General features: G+C 39.3%; 1 protein-coding gene across 2 annotated transcripts in view; it reads right to left on the bottom strand.

Annotated features, from left to right (window-relative positions):
* Positions 1-17,413, bottom strand: part of LOC134634209 (cadherin-18) — a 188,239-nt gene that overhangs the window by 67,370 nt on the left and 103,456 nt on the right. For both annotated transcript variants that reach the window (XM_063483268.1, XM_063483267.1), the window contains exon 2: positions 3,981-4,513. In XM_063483268.1, the coding sequence (XP_063339338.1) occupies positions 3,981-4,211 (231 nt within the window). In that variant the 5' untranslated portion in view covers positions 4,212-4,513. The remainder of the gene's footprint in view (positions 1-3,980; positions 4,514-17,413) is intronic.

Below are 17,413 nucleotides of genomic sequence, written 5' to 3'. Positions count from 1 at the left end.
TGCCCAGCATCTTACTGTATTTCATCGTGCCAGCATATTTTTAAGATGAAATATTAAAAATCTGCATTTAATCCAGTTTTAGAATCATGACTCATGTTCACATCATCTCCAAGATCCAAACTGTGAGTGTTGCTGATCACAATCCTTCATCAGTGTTTTATTTAAAAAAGGGGGGAAGGATTCCTCCAATAGGAAACAGTAAATGTTTCAGTGTAGAGGAACTGATGTTAGGCCAGCTGCTGATTCTAAACGGACTTGAGGTGTGAATGTGAGCGTGAACGGTTGTCTCTGTGTGTTAGCCCTGCAACAGATTGGATACCTGTCCAGGGTGCACCCTGCCTCTCGCCCTGTGACCGCTGGCATAGGCTGTCACATTGCAACCCTTAACTGTATAGGCAGAGGGAAAACAAATGGACGGACGGAAATAACAAGCTAATGTCTAACCTGAGCGTAAACTGATGGAAATTAATGCGCTCTGAAGAATGATGAAATGACTCTAAATGTCAATCAATTAGTTCAGGTGCATCAGGAGAGGAGGAGTCAAGTTTTTGTTTTTGTTTTTTTTGTTTTGTTTTTGTTGAAGAAAGCTTGCCAGCGAGCAGGTTAGGTTGACATGGTCTGTTGCCTCATTAAGGGATTTAAAGTTTAAGTTATTGCTTTTAAAGGAGAACTCAGTTTCCCTCCATTTCAGGGTTAATACACTCTTCACTAAACCTGCTTCCTGGAATGCGGCCCACAAAGCTTCAGATTAGTTTCTACTTGATTTGTAAGTAAATCAAGTAGGACTATAAATATGATGTTGCTGTTCTAAATTATTCACTGCGCAGCTTCTAAAAATCTATTTGATGTGCATATGAATGGAAAATATTTCAGTTTTGAATTAACAGGCACATCAAAGACGAAGGTATTTCAACTTTTAACATGTCATTAATAGCGCACCATCAGCTCTGCAAGTTTGGTATCACAGATCAGGCTGAAAGCAAACCTAGCTGACATTTATACCTACATCAACTCAAGGTGGCCAGTCGATCCGTGCATGTTTTATCAACATCTGAACAGTAATTTTAGTGCAATCAATACTGAAAAGTGCATCTTTAGCACTCTTACATGCATATAAACAGACACACATCCTCGCCCTTGCGGATGACTGTGTCCTTAAATATTTCTCAGTGGTTGCTGAATATTTTTCTGCCCTTTTTAGAAAGTTTCCAACAGCGCAGCTTAATGGTGAGATGCTGGCTGTGAAATTTCTCTTGTTACTTCATGTAACGCTTCAATGGTTTAATGCTGAAAACATCTGAACGGTCTTGTGAAGAATGATGATGAAAAGAAATGTTATGTAAAAACTTTACTTTGCTCTTTCTTCTTCTTCGCACTGTTGCGCTATTACTATACATACAACAAGACAGTTGCCTGATTCTGTCAAAGCACAATCCATTTTTAGATGCATGAATAAAACATTTAGCCATCTTAGAGGTTGCCACTTTGCTCTGCAAATGAACACAGGATAGGACAATTGGTGCTCCCTCTAGTTTGGGCTGCAGCTCCCACTCTGTCAAATATCGCATTATTTAAGGTATACTTTAGCAGCAGGCACGTACCCAGTGAAACTCATTTGAAGGTTGTTTTGTTTTGTTTTTCTGACTAGGGGATCTGGTTCCAACAGCTTGCACTACGTTACAGTAGTCAGTGAAGCTTCACTCATATACTGTATTCAGGGTTTGGGGATTTCCGTCATCTTCAAAAAATTACCGTCCAATCTGTACCTGTCTTACGACTTCAAAGCAGCCTGCTGAGCTGACTGACATGGAGACATTCACACCTCCCATTGGGAGAATGGGTTGTCTCCTGTCTACTCTCTGGACAAGCCCTGTCCCCTGCCAAGCATTTGCGTCTCACTCATGCACGAAGCTGTCATTTTCCAAATGCATCAACCCCCCCAGAAAGGTGTCACTGGGGATTATAGGATACCTCGGGGGATTAAAATGTTCTTGACAGACTGGCCGTTTCACTTACTCCCAGACGTCTCTCTATGCTGTCGTATGTGAAAGTATTGATAAAAAGTTCACCTAAGATTTCTGACTGTCAAAAGTCAAATCTTACAATGCGATAGACACGTATGTAGATGTCCTAGCACACAGCAGCATTTCATTTTTTTTTTTTGACAATGCAATGACTTTATCTGAATTTTTAAATGATCACGTAACGTCTGTTTCAAACTTTACATTTTTATTGAGTGTTGGCAATTCCCTGCAGCGGGGCTCCTCATTTGCTGCTTGCTAATGTCCAGAGTTTTTAATCAAGCAAAGGGGGGAAAAGGAAAAAAAATATTAATCCTCTTCCTCCTCCTTCTTCTCCTCCTTCTCGTCCTCCTCTCCTGTCTTCGTCTAATTAAGGGTCATTCTGTCTCCTGGCCACATTAGGACACTGCACACTTGTCTCAACCCACATAATTAAATGTTTTTTTGTGCTTACCATCTGGAGACCTCATCTCTTTAAACATGCATGTCAAATTGACTCCTTAATAATGTTTATGTTTCTTCTCAGTGCTTTATTATCATCCAGGATTAGCTGTTTGTGTTTACTTTGCTTTCACCAGCATCACACACACACACGCACACGCACACACAGTGCACACACAGAACAACAGTACCCTTAAGGTAGCAGCAGATCTAGCACAGAGCAGTCAGCAAACTTAACAATCGTGAACTTCAAAGCAGTGGACAAATTTAATATAAAAGTAACCATGTTTATGCAGTAAGTGCATCAACAAACCGGTGCCCCAGATATGGTGCAGCTATTGTTTATTGCTGCTTCTACTAAGGATGCGATGCCTCATCGATGATAAGGATTATATATTTTTGGTTTTCTGGGAGTGCCGATGTGGGATTGTACAATATATTAGGGGAAAAAAGAGAACTTTTCAACAATAAAGATCCCAGATTGGTTCAATAAGCAGACATTTTAAGGTTGAAAGAGATATTTGCTGATGCTTTTTTCCCGTCTCACCCTTTGTCCAACCATGTCATCCCTCTTTCCTTTCTTTCCCCCTTCAAATAGTACCATTGTTGAAATACAGACATATGTGGAGTCAGAGAAGCGTTCTGCCTTTCTCATTCCCTTTTTCTCAGAGCGCAGTTGAGGATTAGTCTGTGCCTGAGTGCCTAGAATAATGATCACTGCAGCGGAGAAACACATTTTCACATTTCAGGAGATAAGGGCAGGCAATCTGCAAGCAGAGGACTTAACCAGCTCCCTGTGGCTTATTGTGGTTGTGACTTTTCTGTCAGCTCCAAACGCCAACACTAGGCTGCATCATACCTTGCACAACCAGGAAGAACACCCACTACTACGTTTTCCACTGTGAGGGATATCAGTCACTCTGACACTCCGGTGGCACTCGTAACATTTCCAACGACGAGGCACCCAGCTTTACTGTGCTAGTGTCCAATTTCTTACTGAAGTGGTTAATTTCCCACCATCTGATCAAATCTGGGTTTATTTCCCACAGAGAAACCAAATCTAATATTTCAGTTCAAAGATGGCTTGGTGTAGAGGGCTACTCTCACTTTCAGCCTTAATCCACTCTTGCGCATAGCTGGCTTCCCAGAGTGGTAGGCATGCTGAGAGGCACTCATTAACTCCAGAGAAGAGCACATTTTTGGACATTATCATGAGAGAATTGGTTGGACATCATAATGTCAGCACTACACACCTTTATAAATGAGACCTGAATATTTCACATCAGAAGACAAGGGGTTTGGTGTGGGGGGGGGCATGTATAATGCCGACACAGCAATAAAACGGCTTGCTCCTTTTGTAAACTGTTATAAAATAATAAAGAAAACGGGGGAGGGGGAGAAAATGTCAAGTAAGCATTTAAAAGCAAGTTCCCTGAGATAAAAATTGTTTTGTTTTGTTTTTTTCCCCCTTTTCTTTTTTTTTCCTTCATGTTTCAGTCAATTGAATAAAAAACTTACCTTTCCCACATACTGTGCATCTGGTCCCATGTGTTCTTCTAAAACAAAGAATTGATTCCAGATCCATCCACGCTTAGGCCTGTGGTGCACCTCCGTTTCCCCGTTAGCCAGTTTGGTCTGGTTCTTGGAGGGCACTTTGGTAGGAACGTGATGGCTCGCCCCAGAGCACCTCTGGATGAAACAGAGGCAGACCAGAAAGGGACAGAGACAAGAGGTGGTGGATATCCTCATGGTGGCGTGTGATTTTGTAAAGTTATCCCCGCGTTTCGAGGTGGCAAGGTCCTCCCGCCGCCGCTGTAGCCACCACCTACAGCCACCGCTGCAGACCTGTGCAGTAGTCCCAGCAAAAGAGGAATCTAAATCCAAACTATAGATGGGATGGTCCGGGAGGATCCTCTAAGGTTCATGACCCAAAGCGATATACATTTACATTATGGAATTTCCCCGACTAAGAAAGGCTGTACACATGGACGTGAACTTCTGGGTAGTTCTATGAAGAGCAGAGGTTAATCCCGGAAGCCATTCTGGATTTCCTGGGAGAGAGAGAAGAGGGAAGAGAAACACAGAGTTAGAGATTAATTTGATGGATATTAGAAGCTAAATGTTCACTAATTCCCTCCAATTAAATTGTGGCTCGTAAATCCTTACAGATGAGGATGCCCACTTCAAACTGGCTGACTGTGATAAACAAAAAAAAAAGCAGCAAGAAATCCTGCTTCAGTATTGCAGCCAATTTCGCCATTATGCAGATAACAAAACAACTTCTGACTTGTTGAGTAACAGTGCTGTTAAAAAGGTTGTCCGTGCCTATGAGGTCAGAGCACTTGGTGACTGATCCTGCCCTGTAAGGTCGGATTCATGGATCGCAACAGTGTGACCCAAACAAGGACTTTAAGAAAAAAATTAAGCTAACAGGAGGTTTTAATGTGGATGTTTGAAATACAGCTAAGGAGTACTGTAAGGCTGAAGACTGTGCCACATGTACAGTGAATAATAAACGTGGCAGGAAGAAACACATTTATAATGAAAAGGACAGACATCAAGCCACTCAGACGTAAGGCAGAAGGTGATTTTCAGATGGCAGTGAAATGGAAAAAGGGAGAAGGAATGTTTTTCCTAAATCAAAATTATATACAGTATCGAAGATGGAATTAAAGTAGTAAAAAATAACTGCAAGCACTGCTGGATTTCTCTTAGTGTGCATTCAAGTGAAGCACAGTCAGTCCCTGAATTCCCTTTAAAAAGAAAGTGTGCATTACAGGCGCACCTGCAACTCAGCGGCCTTTAAGGAGGAGGTATGAGTGAGTGAACTGTCTGATTTTTGGGGTGTATTTTAAAGCTAGATGTGCTATTTAACTGCTGCTGAAGCATGACATCAGTATTCACTGCTCATTTTTCTTTTTTTTGCTGAGGAAATTTTTCAATGTGACCTTGCTATTCTGAAATGCCCTTCAGTTTGATGCCACAACTAAAGAAAAAATGTCCAACTTCAGTGTCTGATATGTAATTCTACATAGCCTCTTTCTCTACCAAGTTTGAAACTGCACAGGGACACAGGAGGAGGAAAAATTGTGTGCACAGAGTTGCACATTGCACATTACAAGGCAAAGAAAAAACCCAACAAAAACTCAAAGCTAAAAATACTTAGCTGGAGAGCTGTCCACTGTTACCAACTTAAATGAACACAAATGTTGAAATTACCTTAGGCCAAAACAAAACAGCCATTACACCTGGACTCTTGACACTAAAGTTTGGTTTAACAAAGGCATTAAAGAATATTTTTACGTTTAAAATGCCCCAGAGACATCACTGCTGTTAATAAATTTATGTTATGGACAAGTTCGCACCATTTTTGTAAATCATGTTTAAAGTATACAGTTAATGTACCGTATCAAACATTTGAATTTCACCTTCACAGTAAAGCAAAAATAGGGTTAGCAGACTCTAAGTCTTGTTTTGGCTAATCACGCATACTGGGCATGTGACAGGATACATGTCTGCTCCATATTTACAGAAAGCATCTGTAATGCATGTTGACTGCATCCAGATGTAGAACTGGAACATATTGACTGATATTTCAATTCCATTTTTCAATTAAACTTTATTTATAAAGCGCCAAATCACAACAAGTCACCTCAAGGCACTTTATATTTTAAGGTAGACCCTAAAATAATACATGCAGAAAAAAACCCTACAATCCTACTGGCCCCATATTAGCAAGCACTTTGGTGACAGTGGGAGGGAAAAACTCCCTTTTATGAGGAAGAACTGACTCAGGGAGGGGCAGCCATCTGCCATGACATGCTGTTGAATGTTTCTGAATGGATTTCAGAAGTCAACAAAAATACAAGAGAATTAAAAGGAGAAGTTTTAAAGTAAAAAAAATGCTTATGACAAAAACCCATGTTTCAAGCAAGTAATAATTTCAAATATTATACTCAACTATTTATAATGCATGGGTAGAGGTTTTTAATAAAAAAATAAAAAAAATCCATGTCTTTTGCTTTTAAATTAAGACTTAAGTTCTCCATTCGAACATGAAATGATAAATGAAGAGTGAATAAATACAAATACAGTACAAGAATACAAAAAATGTAAAAAAAAAAAAAAAGAGTGAATAAATACAAGGAGGAAAAACATGTTTTGTACTTTGTTTCCCTTCTCTCTCCCCCCCCCCCCCCCCCCCCCCCCCCACATAATAAAATGTTCCACAGTCTTGAATACTAACTTACAGCAGAGAGTTGGTCTAGCATTCAAGTGTTACAGCAGAATAGCAGCTTCACAGGGATTATCAAGAGGACAAATACTTGCATTTGAAGTCTGTCAGCTCCTATATCCTGTTATATATCAAAGTGTGCTTCTATCTCTTACAATGCATGTGTCAACATTGGAGAGAAATGCTGAAACAGGATATTAATGCAACTTACCACTGTCACATACTTTGACGGATAATCACTGAATTATTTTTTTTATAAATATTTTTTTTTCTCCATGTGGATTAAGATGTGCTCAGAACTCCTTGGCTAATCCCCATGTATTAAATATCTTTACACACAAATTATTGAGCTAAACTATAGTTGTTGGTCATGTTCACTAAGTGCAGTGGTTGTAATGTGAAATACTGAATGCCAGCCTGTGCAGTCAAAGGAAAGGAAAAGTGGTGTGGTACAAAGTCTTGGATTAAAGCTGAGCAGGATAAATACTCAACCACACACTAAACGTGTAATCTTGGAAATTATTTTCATCTCTATAGGGTAGCTACACCCAAATCCTGCTTCCCCTGCTCTCCACCTATATCTGAGAAAATTATACCAAGCCCTGCAGAAAATTGTAAAGCAATATAAGATAACCTTTATTAGTCCCACACGTGGGAAATTTGTTAATTTCATAAAGTGTTTTAGAGATTTTAAGGTTTTGCTACTTGGATCACAATTTTTCTGACTCAATAATACAATTCGGTGACAGTGTAAAACATTTTCCTATATGGGAAAGCACTGGTGAACCGTTTGAGGTACCTGAGCAAGTCTGACTCAGTGTCAGAATATCTGTTCCAGTGGTTTCACTTTCGCCTCCTGGGGCTCTCTTCAATCAGCCTCCTAATTGTCTGATTATCGTGCTGATTCTAAGCAAAATACATTTCAGGGAGCCATGAAATCAACAGCATCTGGCTCCATCAATGGAAATAATTTCCCCCATTTTATAATGATTATATTGTTTTGAGCAGCCTTCAGCCCACGGCATGTTTATATATGGGCAGCGTTTAACAGGATGGGTTATGCAGCACAGGCAACAGCAAAGATTTTGGCAGAATGTTTGCTAGACTGTCTACATTTATAAGCACGTCAGTTGTATTTCAATATGATTTTGTGCATGAACTTAACTGGGATAATATAATGAAAAGTACTGCATTGACAAAGTATGCCAAACCAAATGTTTCTACAATAGTTTTAAAGGATAAAGATACCAACAATCACCAAATATTTGATATTTTTCTAACAACAAATCCAATGTGGGTTAACTGGTTTTAATGGATTTGATCCAACTACTGTACAGTAGTAGGACAGTTTTTTCTATAGCCAAAGACCCATATGAGCAAGCACATTTTTTAAATACAACAATACAAACAAAATAAATTGATAGCACAGAAAGATGTATTACATTACAAATATCTGTATCTGCAAACAAAAGCATATTGGCCATAAAAGCTCCTTCTACAAATATTTCTGATTTTTCCAAGTGGCAACCTCAAGGGCTGAAAAATGAAGCCAATCCCAAAGTGCCAGAAACAATATCTCCAAAGGCCACTTAAGGCTGGCTCCAAAAGGGAGTCAATCCCCTACACTACCATATTAAAATCCTGAACTAGGCAACGCTGAAAAGAATATTGAGAACCCTTTGCTGGTGGTTTTTGTTTTGTGTATATATACACACCACTCTTTTTTTTCCTTTTTTTTTTTTTTTTTTTTTTTGCGCAAACTTTGTGTGTGTTGCTAGAGTCCAGAATTTAGCAGTCTATTGGTTGTGTGGAAGAAGCTGGTTTGGGATTGGAGCCTGTACCACTTCCCAGAGGGGGAAACAGTGAATTGTTTGTGGTTTGGAAAGGAGGAGTCATTTATGTCATGGGCCTTCTTCAGACTGCTCTTCCAGGATCCCAGGGTTTGTCTTTTCATTATACATACAGGCATGAATATCAGCTATGGGATATTTGGTTAAATATCCCTTAGCAGGTTGCACCTTGACCAGATGCCTTTGGTACCCATCAACAAGCTTCTGTCTTTTAGTTTTGACTAGACATGTTAACACTCTGCTTATGAGTATGCCTCTTGCCAGGAAACCAACCAATTTAAAATAACCCTACCAATTTGGCCAAGAAAAGGCCATTCAAGAACCTTAATGTTAGCCTGCTTTATTCATTCCAAAACCAATGGTGATCTGTGTTTCATATCACTGTCCTGTTGTTCGGGGATGGGGAAGAACGATCAGCCACCTTGACTTCACCCACAATTGGTGGTACTTCAACCTTTACATACTTTTTCTTCTACTTTTGTTCTCTCTAAACTTCAAACAACTTGAAAAAATATATCTCTGTCTCCTCTTTTATTCATGGGAACTGGAAAACTCAATCGCAGTGACTCGACTGGTCCTGTAAACAACTTAAATTTAATAAGACCTCGGCAGAGCCAATAGTTTTTGCACGTAATCACACCCGCTGATGACACTGCTGGAGATGAAACACTTTAAAACGCAGAAAGATAAAACAAAATGACGGACCAATATGGTGGAAGAGATGTTGGAAAACGCAGAAGAGATGCACCTCAATTCAGTATGGCAGAGATGGAGAACAGGCGTCTGTCGCCTGCTGCTAATAGCTAATGTTTTGGCCTCCTGCTGAGAGCTCACCCACTGCATTCGATTTCACAGCATCAGCTTTCTGTCTATGTCAAACACCAGACAGCAGAACACAGGGGCGGGTCAAAACACATATCAGTGAACTACTGTTCTATCCGCAGAACAAAAAGGGCCAGCTAGAGAGCGATGGCCACAGCAAAAGAGACTCTTGACTTGTCACCTCACAGAGGAGAGAAATACAAACATTTTCCACCAGTTTATGGGGCCTGTTTGTTGCCTGTAGTCTCAGGCAATGTTACACTGAGCTGAAGAAGGTAAACAAGAGGGCTGAAGTGAGTACAGGGAAACAAGCAACAAAGAAAAATTAGTGACACAGCAATATGTGATTATGTGAAATCAGACTGAAACACTGCTGTGAAATGTTCCTGAGGCCTGAACATAATTTTATGTTTCTGGTGTTTCTGTTGATTCAGAAGAGGCTCTCAATAAACTTGTTTTAATGGATGCTTAAAAGAAGCCAATTTAATGGCATATTTTTCACTAATAGGTCCGTGATTTAGTCTCCTCTTTAAAAAAGGAACATTTTCTGAAAAGAGGGGAAAGACAACAATTTAGTTGCCAAGTGTCACAATAGAAAAAGCAAGACAACATAGACAAATCTATCTTCTAGTGGTTTATTATTCTAATTATTATGTTCTAGGTAGTCTTTTAAAATCCCCCGCTACAGTTTTTATACTTCTGTCTTCTGTAAGGTCAATAAGGAGTCCCTAATCCTTTTGGTCATATGTGCTAATCTTGCTGCTCTGTTGTCTTCATCACTTTTGTTCTCCCATGCTGTCAACACCACTCTCTTTTCCAATAATCTATCTGCCCATGTGCTTCACTTTACCTTTTGACCATCTATTGCACATCCTTCCTCCTGCCCATCTCCGCCTTATCCATAAAGACCCTGGGGGTGTAAAACCACTATTTCTTACCTTCATCTGAGATTCTCTTCTCTGATGTTGCTTCTCAGCTGTGTTTAACTGCCTAAAGGGTTTTTTGGTTATTCAGCAAGAAAATTTTAGCAATAAGTGCTGCTGATCTGTCCTCATTATATTGTTGTTCTGGTCAATGCTGCAAATCAATGCAAAGGATTTGCCAAACCTTTGATGTCTTTAACGACTTTGCTTTGTCAGACTCCTTGTCCTGTTACCTAATCTAAAAATACTTTCTCACTTGATTTTTCCTAAAACAATCCTATTTAAAACAAATATGTAAAACTGAACATACCATAAGAGATATTTATCCTTAAAACCACGCCTGAGGCAAGTGTTGGATTTAGACAGATCAGTGGCGTCCGGCGACTTTTACAGAAAGGCAAGCGGAGACAATTTATGTATCATTTTTTCTTCACAAAGTTTTTAACTATTCTTTGCTCAGTTCTCTGTAACTGAGGACTAACAGTAAGACGCCCAGCTGTTTGGAATTTGTCTATCTAATGATTCACTGTTAACACAATTTACCTATTTACTACAATACAGAATTGAAAAGTTACTTTTATGAGAACTGTAAAATCACATTTGATTGATCTGTACCAGTTATAAAAATAACCACTGTTTAGCTAGAGTCTGTTGGGTCATTCGACCTAGCTCATTGTTGAAAGGAGAAAGGAGATTAGTCTGATCAGCTTCGCAAGCAGGGCAATCCTCTGAATGTGTGGCAAACCCTGGAGGTTCCATGAAATTGGAGACAAATAGGCTGTAGAGAGATGCCAGGAATTCAGAGGTTTACCCAAGCGGTAATATTTCCACAATGAAATCTTATTAGAGTATGCAGGAAATCATGTCTGAATGGACTGCTTTAGTGGTTAGTTTATTGACCCAAATGCCTGATCTTACAACTCTGGCATAAGCTTTCTAAGATGCAATCTGGCTTTAGTTGGTGCTGATTCCCCCCCCCCCCCCCCCCCCCCCAAAAAAAAAAAAAAACCTTCCAGTCTTGATGCATTAGAGGTCCAAACAGCTTTAAGAAGATGACTCTTACAGATGAAAGCTACCGTACAATAATACAGTTTTTGTGTTACAGCAAGCGGTGCTCAGGTGTTGGTCTTGCTCAAGAGAATATTGCGAGTTGTTAAACCAGAAATATGTCCTGCAGTTCAGACAGGCAACCCACACTGCAAATCACACACTTGTCTCTCTAACATCCCAGAATTCCAAGACCCCTAAGGACAAAACACCAACATTAACACTACACTGGAAAGGCTCTAACATCCTACTGCTCTACACTGCTGCTTTTAATAGAACTTCCCAAACTTTTTCCATTAGTGTGTGTGTGTGTGTGTGTGAGTACTTCTTTTTTTACTGTTTTCTTCTCCAAGTTACTATGAGCACATATTCCAGTACCTGCAAGAATCAACTTTGATCACATTGCATACCCCAAGGATGGTCGGCAGAAAACAGCCCCAAGATCATATATTAATCATGAGTAAGTTCTATAGATAACATTTCCCTCAACTCATCTTGTCAAACCAAGATCTAAAGAAGTGAGAATCAGCTCGCTCTTTCTTCTTGCCTAAAATGATGAGGGCAGAGTAATTTAACTTTCAGACAGTATGACTGACTAACATTTTAAATGAAGGTGTATTTTGTGGGATAAAAAAACAGAGAGAATACTGGGCTGTCAAAAACACTTGTGCTGCAGAGAATGAGGGAAGTAAAAGCCTTCAATCAACAGAGTGCAGTAGACTCCAAACTTCAGAGTACCTACAACTAGGCGTGAGAAGCTTGAAAAGGTGGCATATTGTAAACATTCCTGCATATATTCTCTCTCTCTCTCATGCACATGGCAAATGCAGAAACACAAGAGACAAATGCTCCAGCCTTGCATTTCAATCTTCTTCCAACACTTGTGGGTAATTAAAAGCAATAAGCAGCAGGTTTTTAAACACAGATTAGGCCTGAAGGTAATTAGGCCCATTGCAGTAATGACTCCCACTGAGTCATGTAGGGAGGATGGTGTGTCAGTCACCCCCTCCCACCATTTCTCCCAAAGTCAACAGCAACTTGTCCTTCTAGTAAACAGCCCTCCAAACACCATCTGTCCTAACCCTTAGCTTTGATTACCTCAGAACTAAAATGCACCATTTCTCACTTGGCTTGGCAAAGCAAAGATTGGCAAAATGAGAGCGAGAATTAGATTAGCCTTTGTTGTCTCCCTTAACAGAAGTTCGTGTTAACCGGAGTTTGATTGTACATATGTGCAGCTATGCTCACTGTGTTCAGTCGAGTGCCAAAGACAGTGTCCCAACAAGAATGGTAAACACTTAAACATGCGTACAACGATGTGTTACAAAGATATTCCACCAATGCTCTGCATTTGGGCTGGGCGATATGGCCTAAAATCCATATTGCGGTATAATTTGAAGCATGTGCGGTAATGATATATATTACGATATATTCTTTTCTTCTGTATGTCAAAATGACTGAACAGTATAGCATGTCACTTTAAGAACATTTATTGTGCAAAACTTTTCTTGTTTTCAATGTGACAAAATTCTTAAATGACAAATAAAAATGAAGATAAATGCGCAAAAATTTTTGAGTAAAAAAATACAAGTAAAATATCGGTGAAACACAAAATTCTAAATTGTTTAAAATAAAGTGCAAAATGTGCCTTTGGAAAAGGCTTGGAGAATATCAGTCTATTAGTGTGTAGGGTCACCTTTTTTCTTTCCACTTGACTGACTGGGGGTTTGTGAAAGGCGCAGTTTTTGGCTTTCCTCATATTCCAAAGCAAGCTTTATTTTGAGATGATAAAACAAATTACTTGTATTCCTTCGCTATTACTGTCGCCCAGCATAATTTGCAGATATTTTTCTGCTCAACTTCCGACTGCCTAAACCCAAACCAGGACAATATGACCGACGTTGCACCGGTCTTCTGTATTAGCACCTCTTCCTCCTCCTCCCCACCTGTAAGCTCCATGCTAGCTTGCAGCCGCTGCGATGCTTTTGACCACAACAGGCGCAGCTTGATGACATCATCAACACGCGCTATCGCAGTAGAGTGGTATAGTCAAAATCTCAAAACCGTTGGCCAAATTCATATCGTTTCTACTGTATACCGTTTATACCGCCCATCCCTACTCTGCATCAACATATTGCACAAACTCAAATGAGTAAAATGCAAGCAGCAATTTTAGGGATGAAAAATTAAGCCAATGCCAAGAACCACAAACTAATCTAATTATTTTAAGGCAAACTTACCAATAAATTCAGTGACATGGGAGCGCAGTTTCACCAAGTCGTAATAAAATGTAACTGTAACAAACCCAACAACTGACTTCTACAGTGTCAAGTACATGGTTTTAAACTTAATCTCACTCTTGAAAATTAGCATTGCATTCAATACCACCTAGCGCTGCCCATCTTAAAAAGTTATCTAATACTAGATGTACCATAATAACTAAAACTGGTCAAGTTAAAAAAAAAAAAATTCACTATGCCTTACATATTCTGTCATTCAATACTGCAGAGATGCCCCACATTACATTACACATTTCTCTGAATAAGAGCCATAGCGCACACACGAAACCATTAGAGGCTTTGAAGAACTACACGTTTTATCTCCCCATATTGACAAGTTAAACAACCTTAATTATATCTGTGAAGCAGGACTCCTTCCACAGACTTTTTTTCCCTTCTTCGTGTCAACTTAGAAAACATGCCTGCACTCGTCAGCCACACTATATGTTGTTTGGCTGCTTAATGAGAGCTGGGCGGAAGATGGAAAATGTCCCATCTGTTGTGTGTTTAATGGTTGGATTTCTTGAGCTCTCATCATACAGGAGGATTGCCAGGATGGAGTAGACAGCACCCATCTGCTGGCCACTGCAGGGAAAAAACACAGTTTTTCAGCTCGCATCATCATCATGTCTCTTCACTTTGAGTGCAGCAAAACACTCCAGCAGTGGTCCATCAAAATTATGCACACAGACTACAGCACACTGCCAAATGCCTAAATGTAGGAGCTTATTATTTATCTTTTTTTTTGTCGCTATTTAGTCACTTTCTATGAAATGGTCAGTTCATTGTTACTACGCTTTTTTTCCCCCATTTCTATAAGAGATTGTATAGCTGCACTGAAAAATGCTCCAAAAGGTCACATGCAGTTTTTGTTTTTTTTTGTTTTTGTTTGTTAGTTTGTTTTTTCTTTACTTTTGGTAGCGGTAGAGATTAGGGGGAAAAAAAACTAGACATTACCACTTGATTATATACTAATTTACAACAGTAGCAATACCAGCAGTAGTGTTGTACTTCACACAGCACCACTGCAGACAGGCTCACAGCCTCCCTCACTAGCAGCTGAAGTAGTTGACATTCACAGCACTGAGTAACACTTTAAGAGGAATTTTGAGAGGCCAGTAAAGCTCAAATCTCACCAACGTTGAGGTTTAAAACATGTAAAACAGTAAAGTATCATGTATGTGAACCTGGCCGGCACACTTGTTTCTTTTAAATCTTAATATTTATTACAGCGTGTTTATTGGCAATTGTGTGAGAGCCATATTCTGCTAATTTATCATTAAGGTAGTGACAAGCAGCTATAGATAATTAAAATATGACTGTAATACTGGAGCTGGGCACCAAACAACATCAGTATTGCCCATCTGTAACATTAAGATACAGTTCTAATTTAAAGCATAGCACAATTATTAATGTCTTAAGAAGTGTTATGTTTTTCTTAAAATCCCAGAGTGATGCTGAGAAAAAGTCTACCGGTAACTACACAGAAAGAGTGACAGCCTACTTTACCATCTCTCTTTGATCAGCAACAAAAATATGGCCTCAAACAACCTAAAAACACTGTCTTCTTTGTGTTTTTGTTTTGTTTTTGTTTTGTTTCTTTGCACTGCCTACAGGAAGCTGATCATATATACCTTACAGTTAAATTACCTTTTCGGCTGTTTTTGTTAGATAACTACATCAGACAACATAAAGTTAGTGTTGTCTTTCATTGTTTTGTAATAATTTTTTATTTAAAAAAATAATGCCACTGTATCAAAACTGGTATTGAGTATTTTCCTGGGTATCTAGTATTGTGACATACCTACACATTACTGAGTTTTCAGTGGTAATTCAGCACTATAAGCCTAAATGCAGGGAAAAAAGGGGGGTGAGAAGAATTTTAAATCCACACTGTTTTCATCCATATTTCCTTGATAGCAATGTTAACTAAATAAGGATGAAATAAATTCACCACAGATTTGAGATGGAAATAATAAATGTTATAAATCCTATAATGACCCTTCAAAATGATGAATTTATTTTCATCAAAAAAAAAATAAACAAACAAAAAAGGCATTAATGATCACATTTAATAGCTAGGAGCTGGTTCAAGACATATTGGCCATACTGCATTAATAAATGACTAATTGCTCAGTTAGAGAATTTGTTGAATAATTTTCCACCAATTGGCTGGTCATTGAACTGACTACTTATTGTAGCACTACTTGAATGAACACCATGCTTTTGGGGATTTAAGTCAAACAGAACAAGAGAAAAAAGCACAAGGTGGATTCAGACTGGAAACGTATTCATATCACCTACAGCACTCGGTTCTCTTCATGTCTGAGGAGTCTAAATTCATACTGAGGCTACTGGAGTTTGGCAGGCTTCACTGTTTCACACATGCTAAAACACAGAGAGCAGGTGGGTTTTACAACAAGGAGGGTGTCTGTGCTCTCATCCACAAAGTAGGGCTGAGGCTATTCACATTAGCATTTCATACACAGATAAGCTTGCTTTCTTGCTGCCAGGTAGATTCCCTCATGAGAGGATGAAGTGCGAGAGATTTGGGGGTTTCGCAGATGCTTGCCGCACTGCTTTTCAAGTGCCCACAGAGACTAGCAGGGAGGGTGTTAGGAGCATCAACAGACAAATATGCCACCTCATCATCCAAATAAAGAATAAGCTGGTGATGCAGACGGCAGAGGCAGTGAGAGGAGAGAAGAGTCATAGAAACGCGTAAGGAGATGTATGTACAGTGGACTGTGGGCAGAGGGGGGCAGTAAAGGTTTCATTTTTTTTTTATACTGTACTTTCAGGACTGTCAAAAACTAAAATAACTGTAATATCGTTAACATAATCTAGCCCTGTTTATTATGAATTTGAGAGTCTGATTCACTCACAATTTATGTTCTCTGAATCACCACTGGGGTTTCCTAGATTTCGATTCCTTCGGTTTTCTGTTTATCGTTCCTTCAACAACTACTTTTTCAGTAATTAGAGTGAGACCTGACACGTGGTACGTTTTGTTTCACCACCCTGGCTTAATGCAGGTTTCCATGTCTTGATGCAATCTACATTCCTTTTTGTTGAGTTTTATACATTTCTGACTATAGTCTTTAGCTCCTTGGTGTGATGGTTAGCTCTGTTGCCTCATTGCAAAAAAGATCCTGGGTTCAAATATACCCACTGGGACAGTTTTATGTTGAGTTTGCATGTGTCTGTGCTGCTTCTCTATGCAACTCTAAAGTGGCTGGAGGTTTGATTGTAGTCTTTAATAGTCTGGCAACCTGTCCAGGGGTACCCCACCTTTTTCCCTATGACAGCTGGGATACTCTCTAGCCCTTGCATGGAATTGCATGGAATGAGTGGAAGAAAATGGATGGATGTATAGAATTCAGTATATTCTGTGCTAGGAGATTTGAGTAATACAAGATCATCACTGCTACAATCAGCTTTACCCAGGTCCCGTGTTGATGTCTTCAGATCTTATTGTGTACTCAAAAATATCGCAAATTAGATTTCTCGTGATTTATAATCCAGTCAACAAATCTGAAAGTGTCTAATGTTGCCTCGTGCTCCAAAAGCAAATGTCAGTTTCTGACAAACCATTTTATTTTCCAGATTCTGGATTTAGTTTTTAATGCATTCTTGCAAAAGAATATCAAATTGGCTTTTTTGGTTTGCTCTTTATAGAGAAATTGGTGGTACTTGGTGCAATGCCACAAATAAAATGCAATGCAAAAAAAAAACAAGCATCAACTGGATGTCAAGGTTATCGAGCTAAAATTTGTTCTTGGCATGTTTGACTTAC

Source organism: Pelmatolapia mariae, linkage group LG9 (genome assembly GCF_036321145.2).
Source record: "Pelmatolapia mariae isolate MD_Pm_ZW linkage group LG9, Pm_UMD_F_2, whole genome shotgun sequence".
Classification (NCBI taxonomy): domain Eukaryota; kingdom Metazoa; phylum Chordata; class Actinopteri; order Cichliformes; family Cichlidae; genus Pelmatolapia; species Pelmatolapia mariae.
Note: the sequence above shows the minus strand (reverse complement) of the source record. Positions and strands in the feature narration are given on the sequence as shown.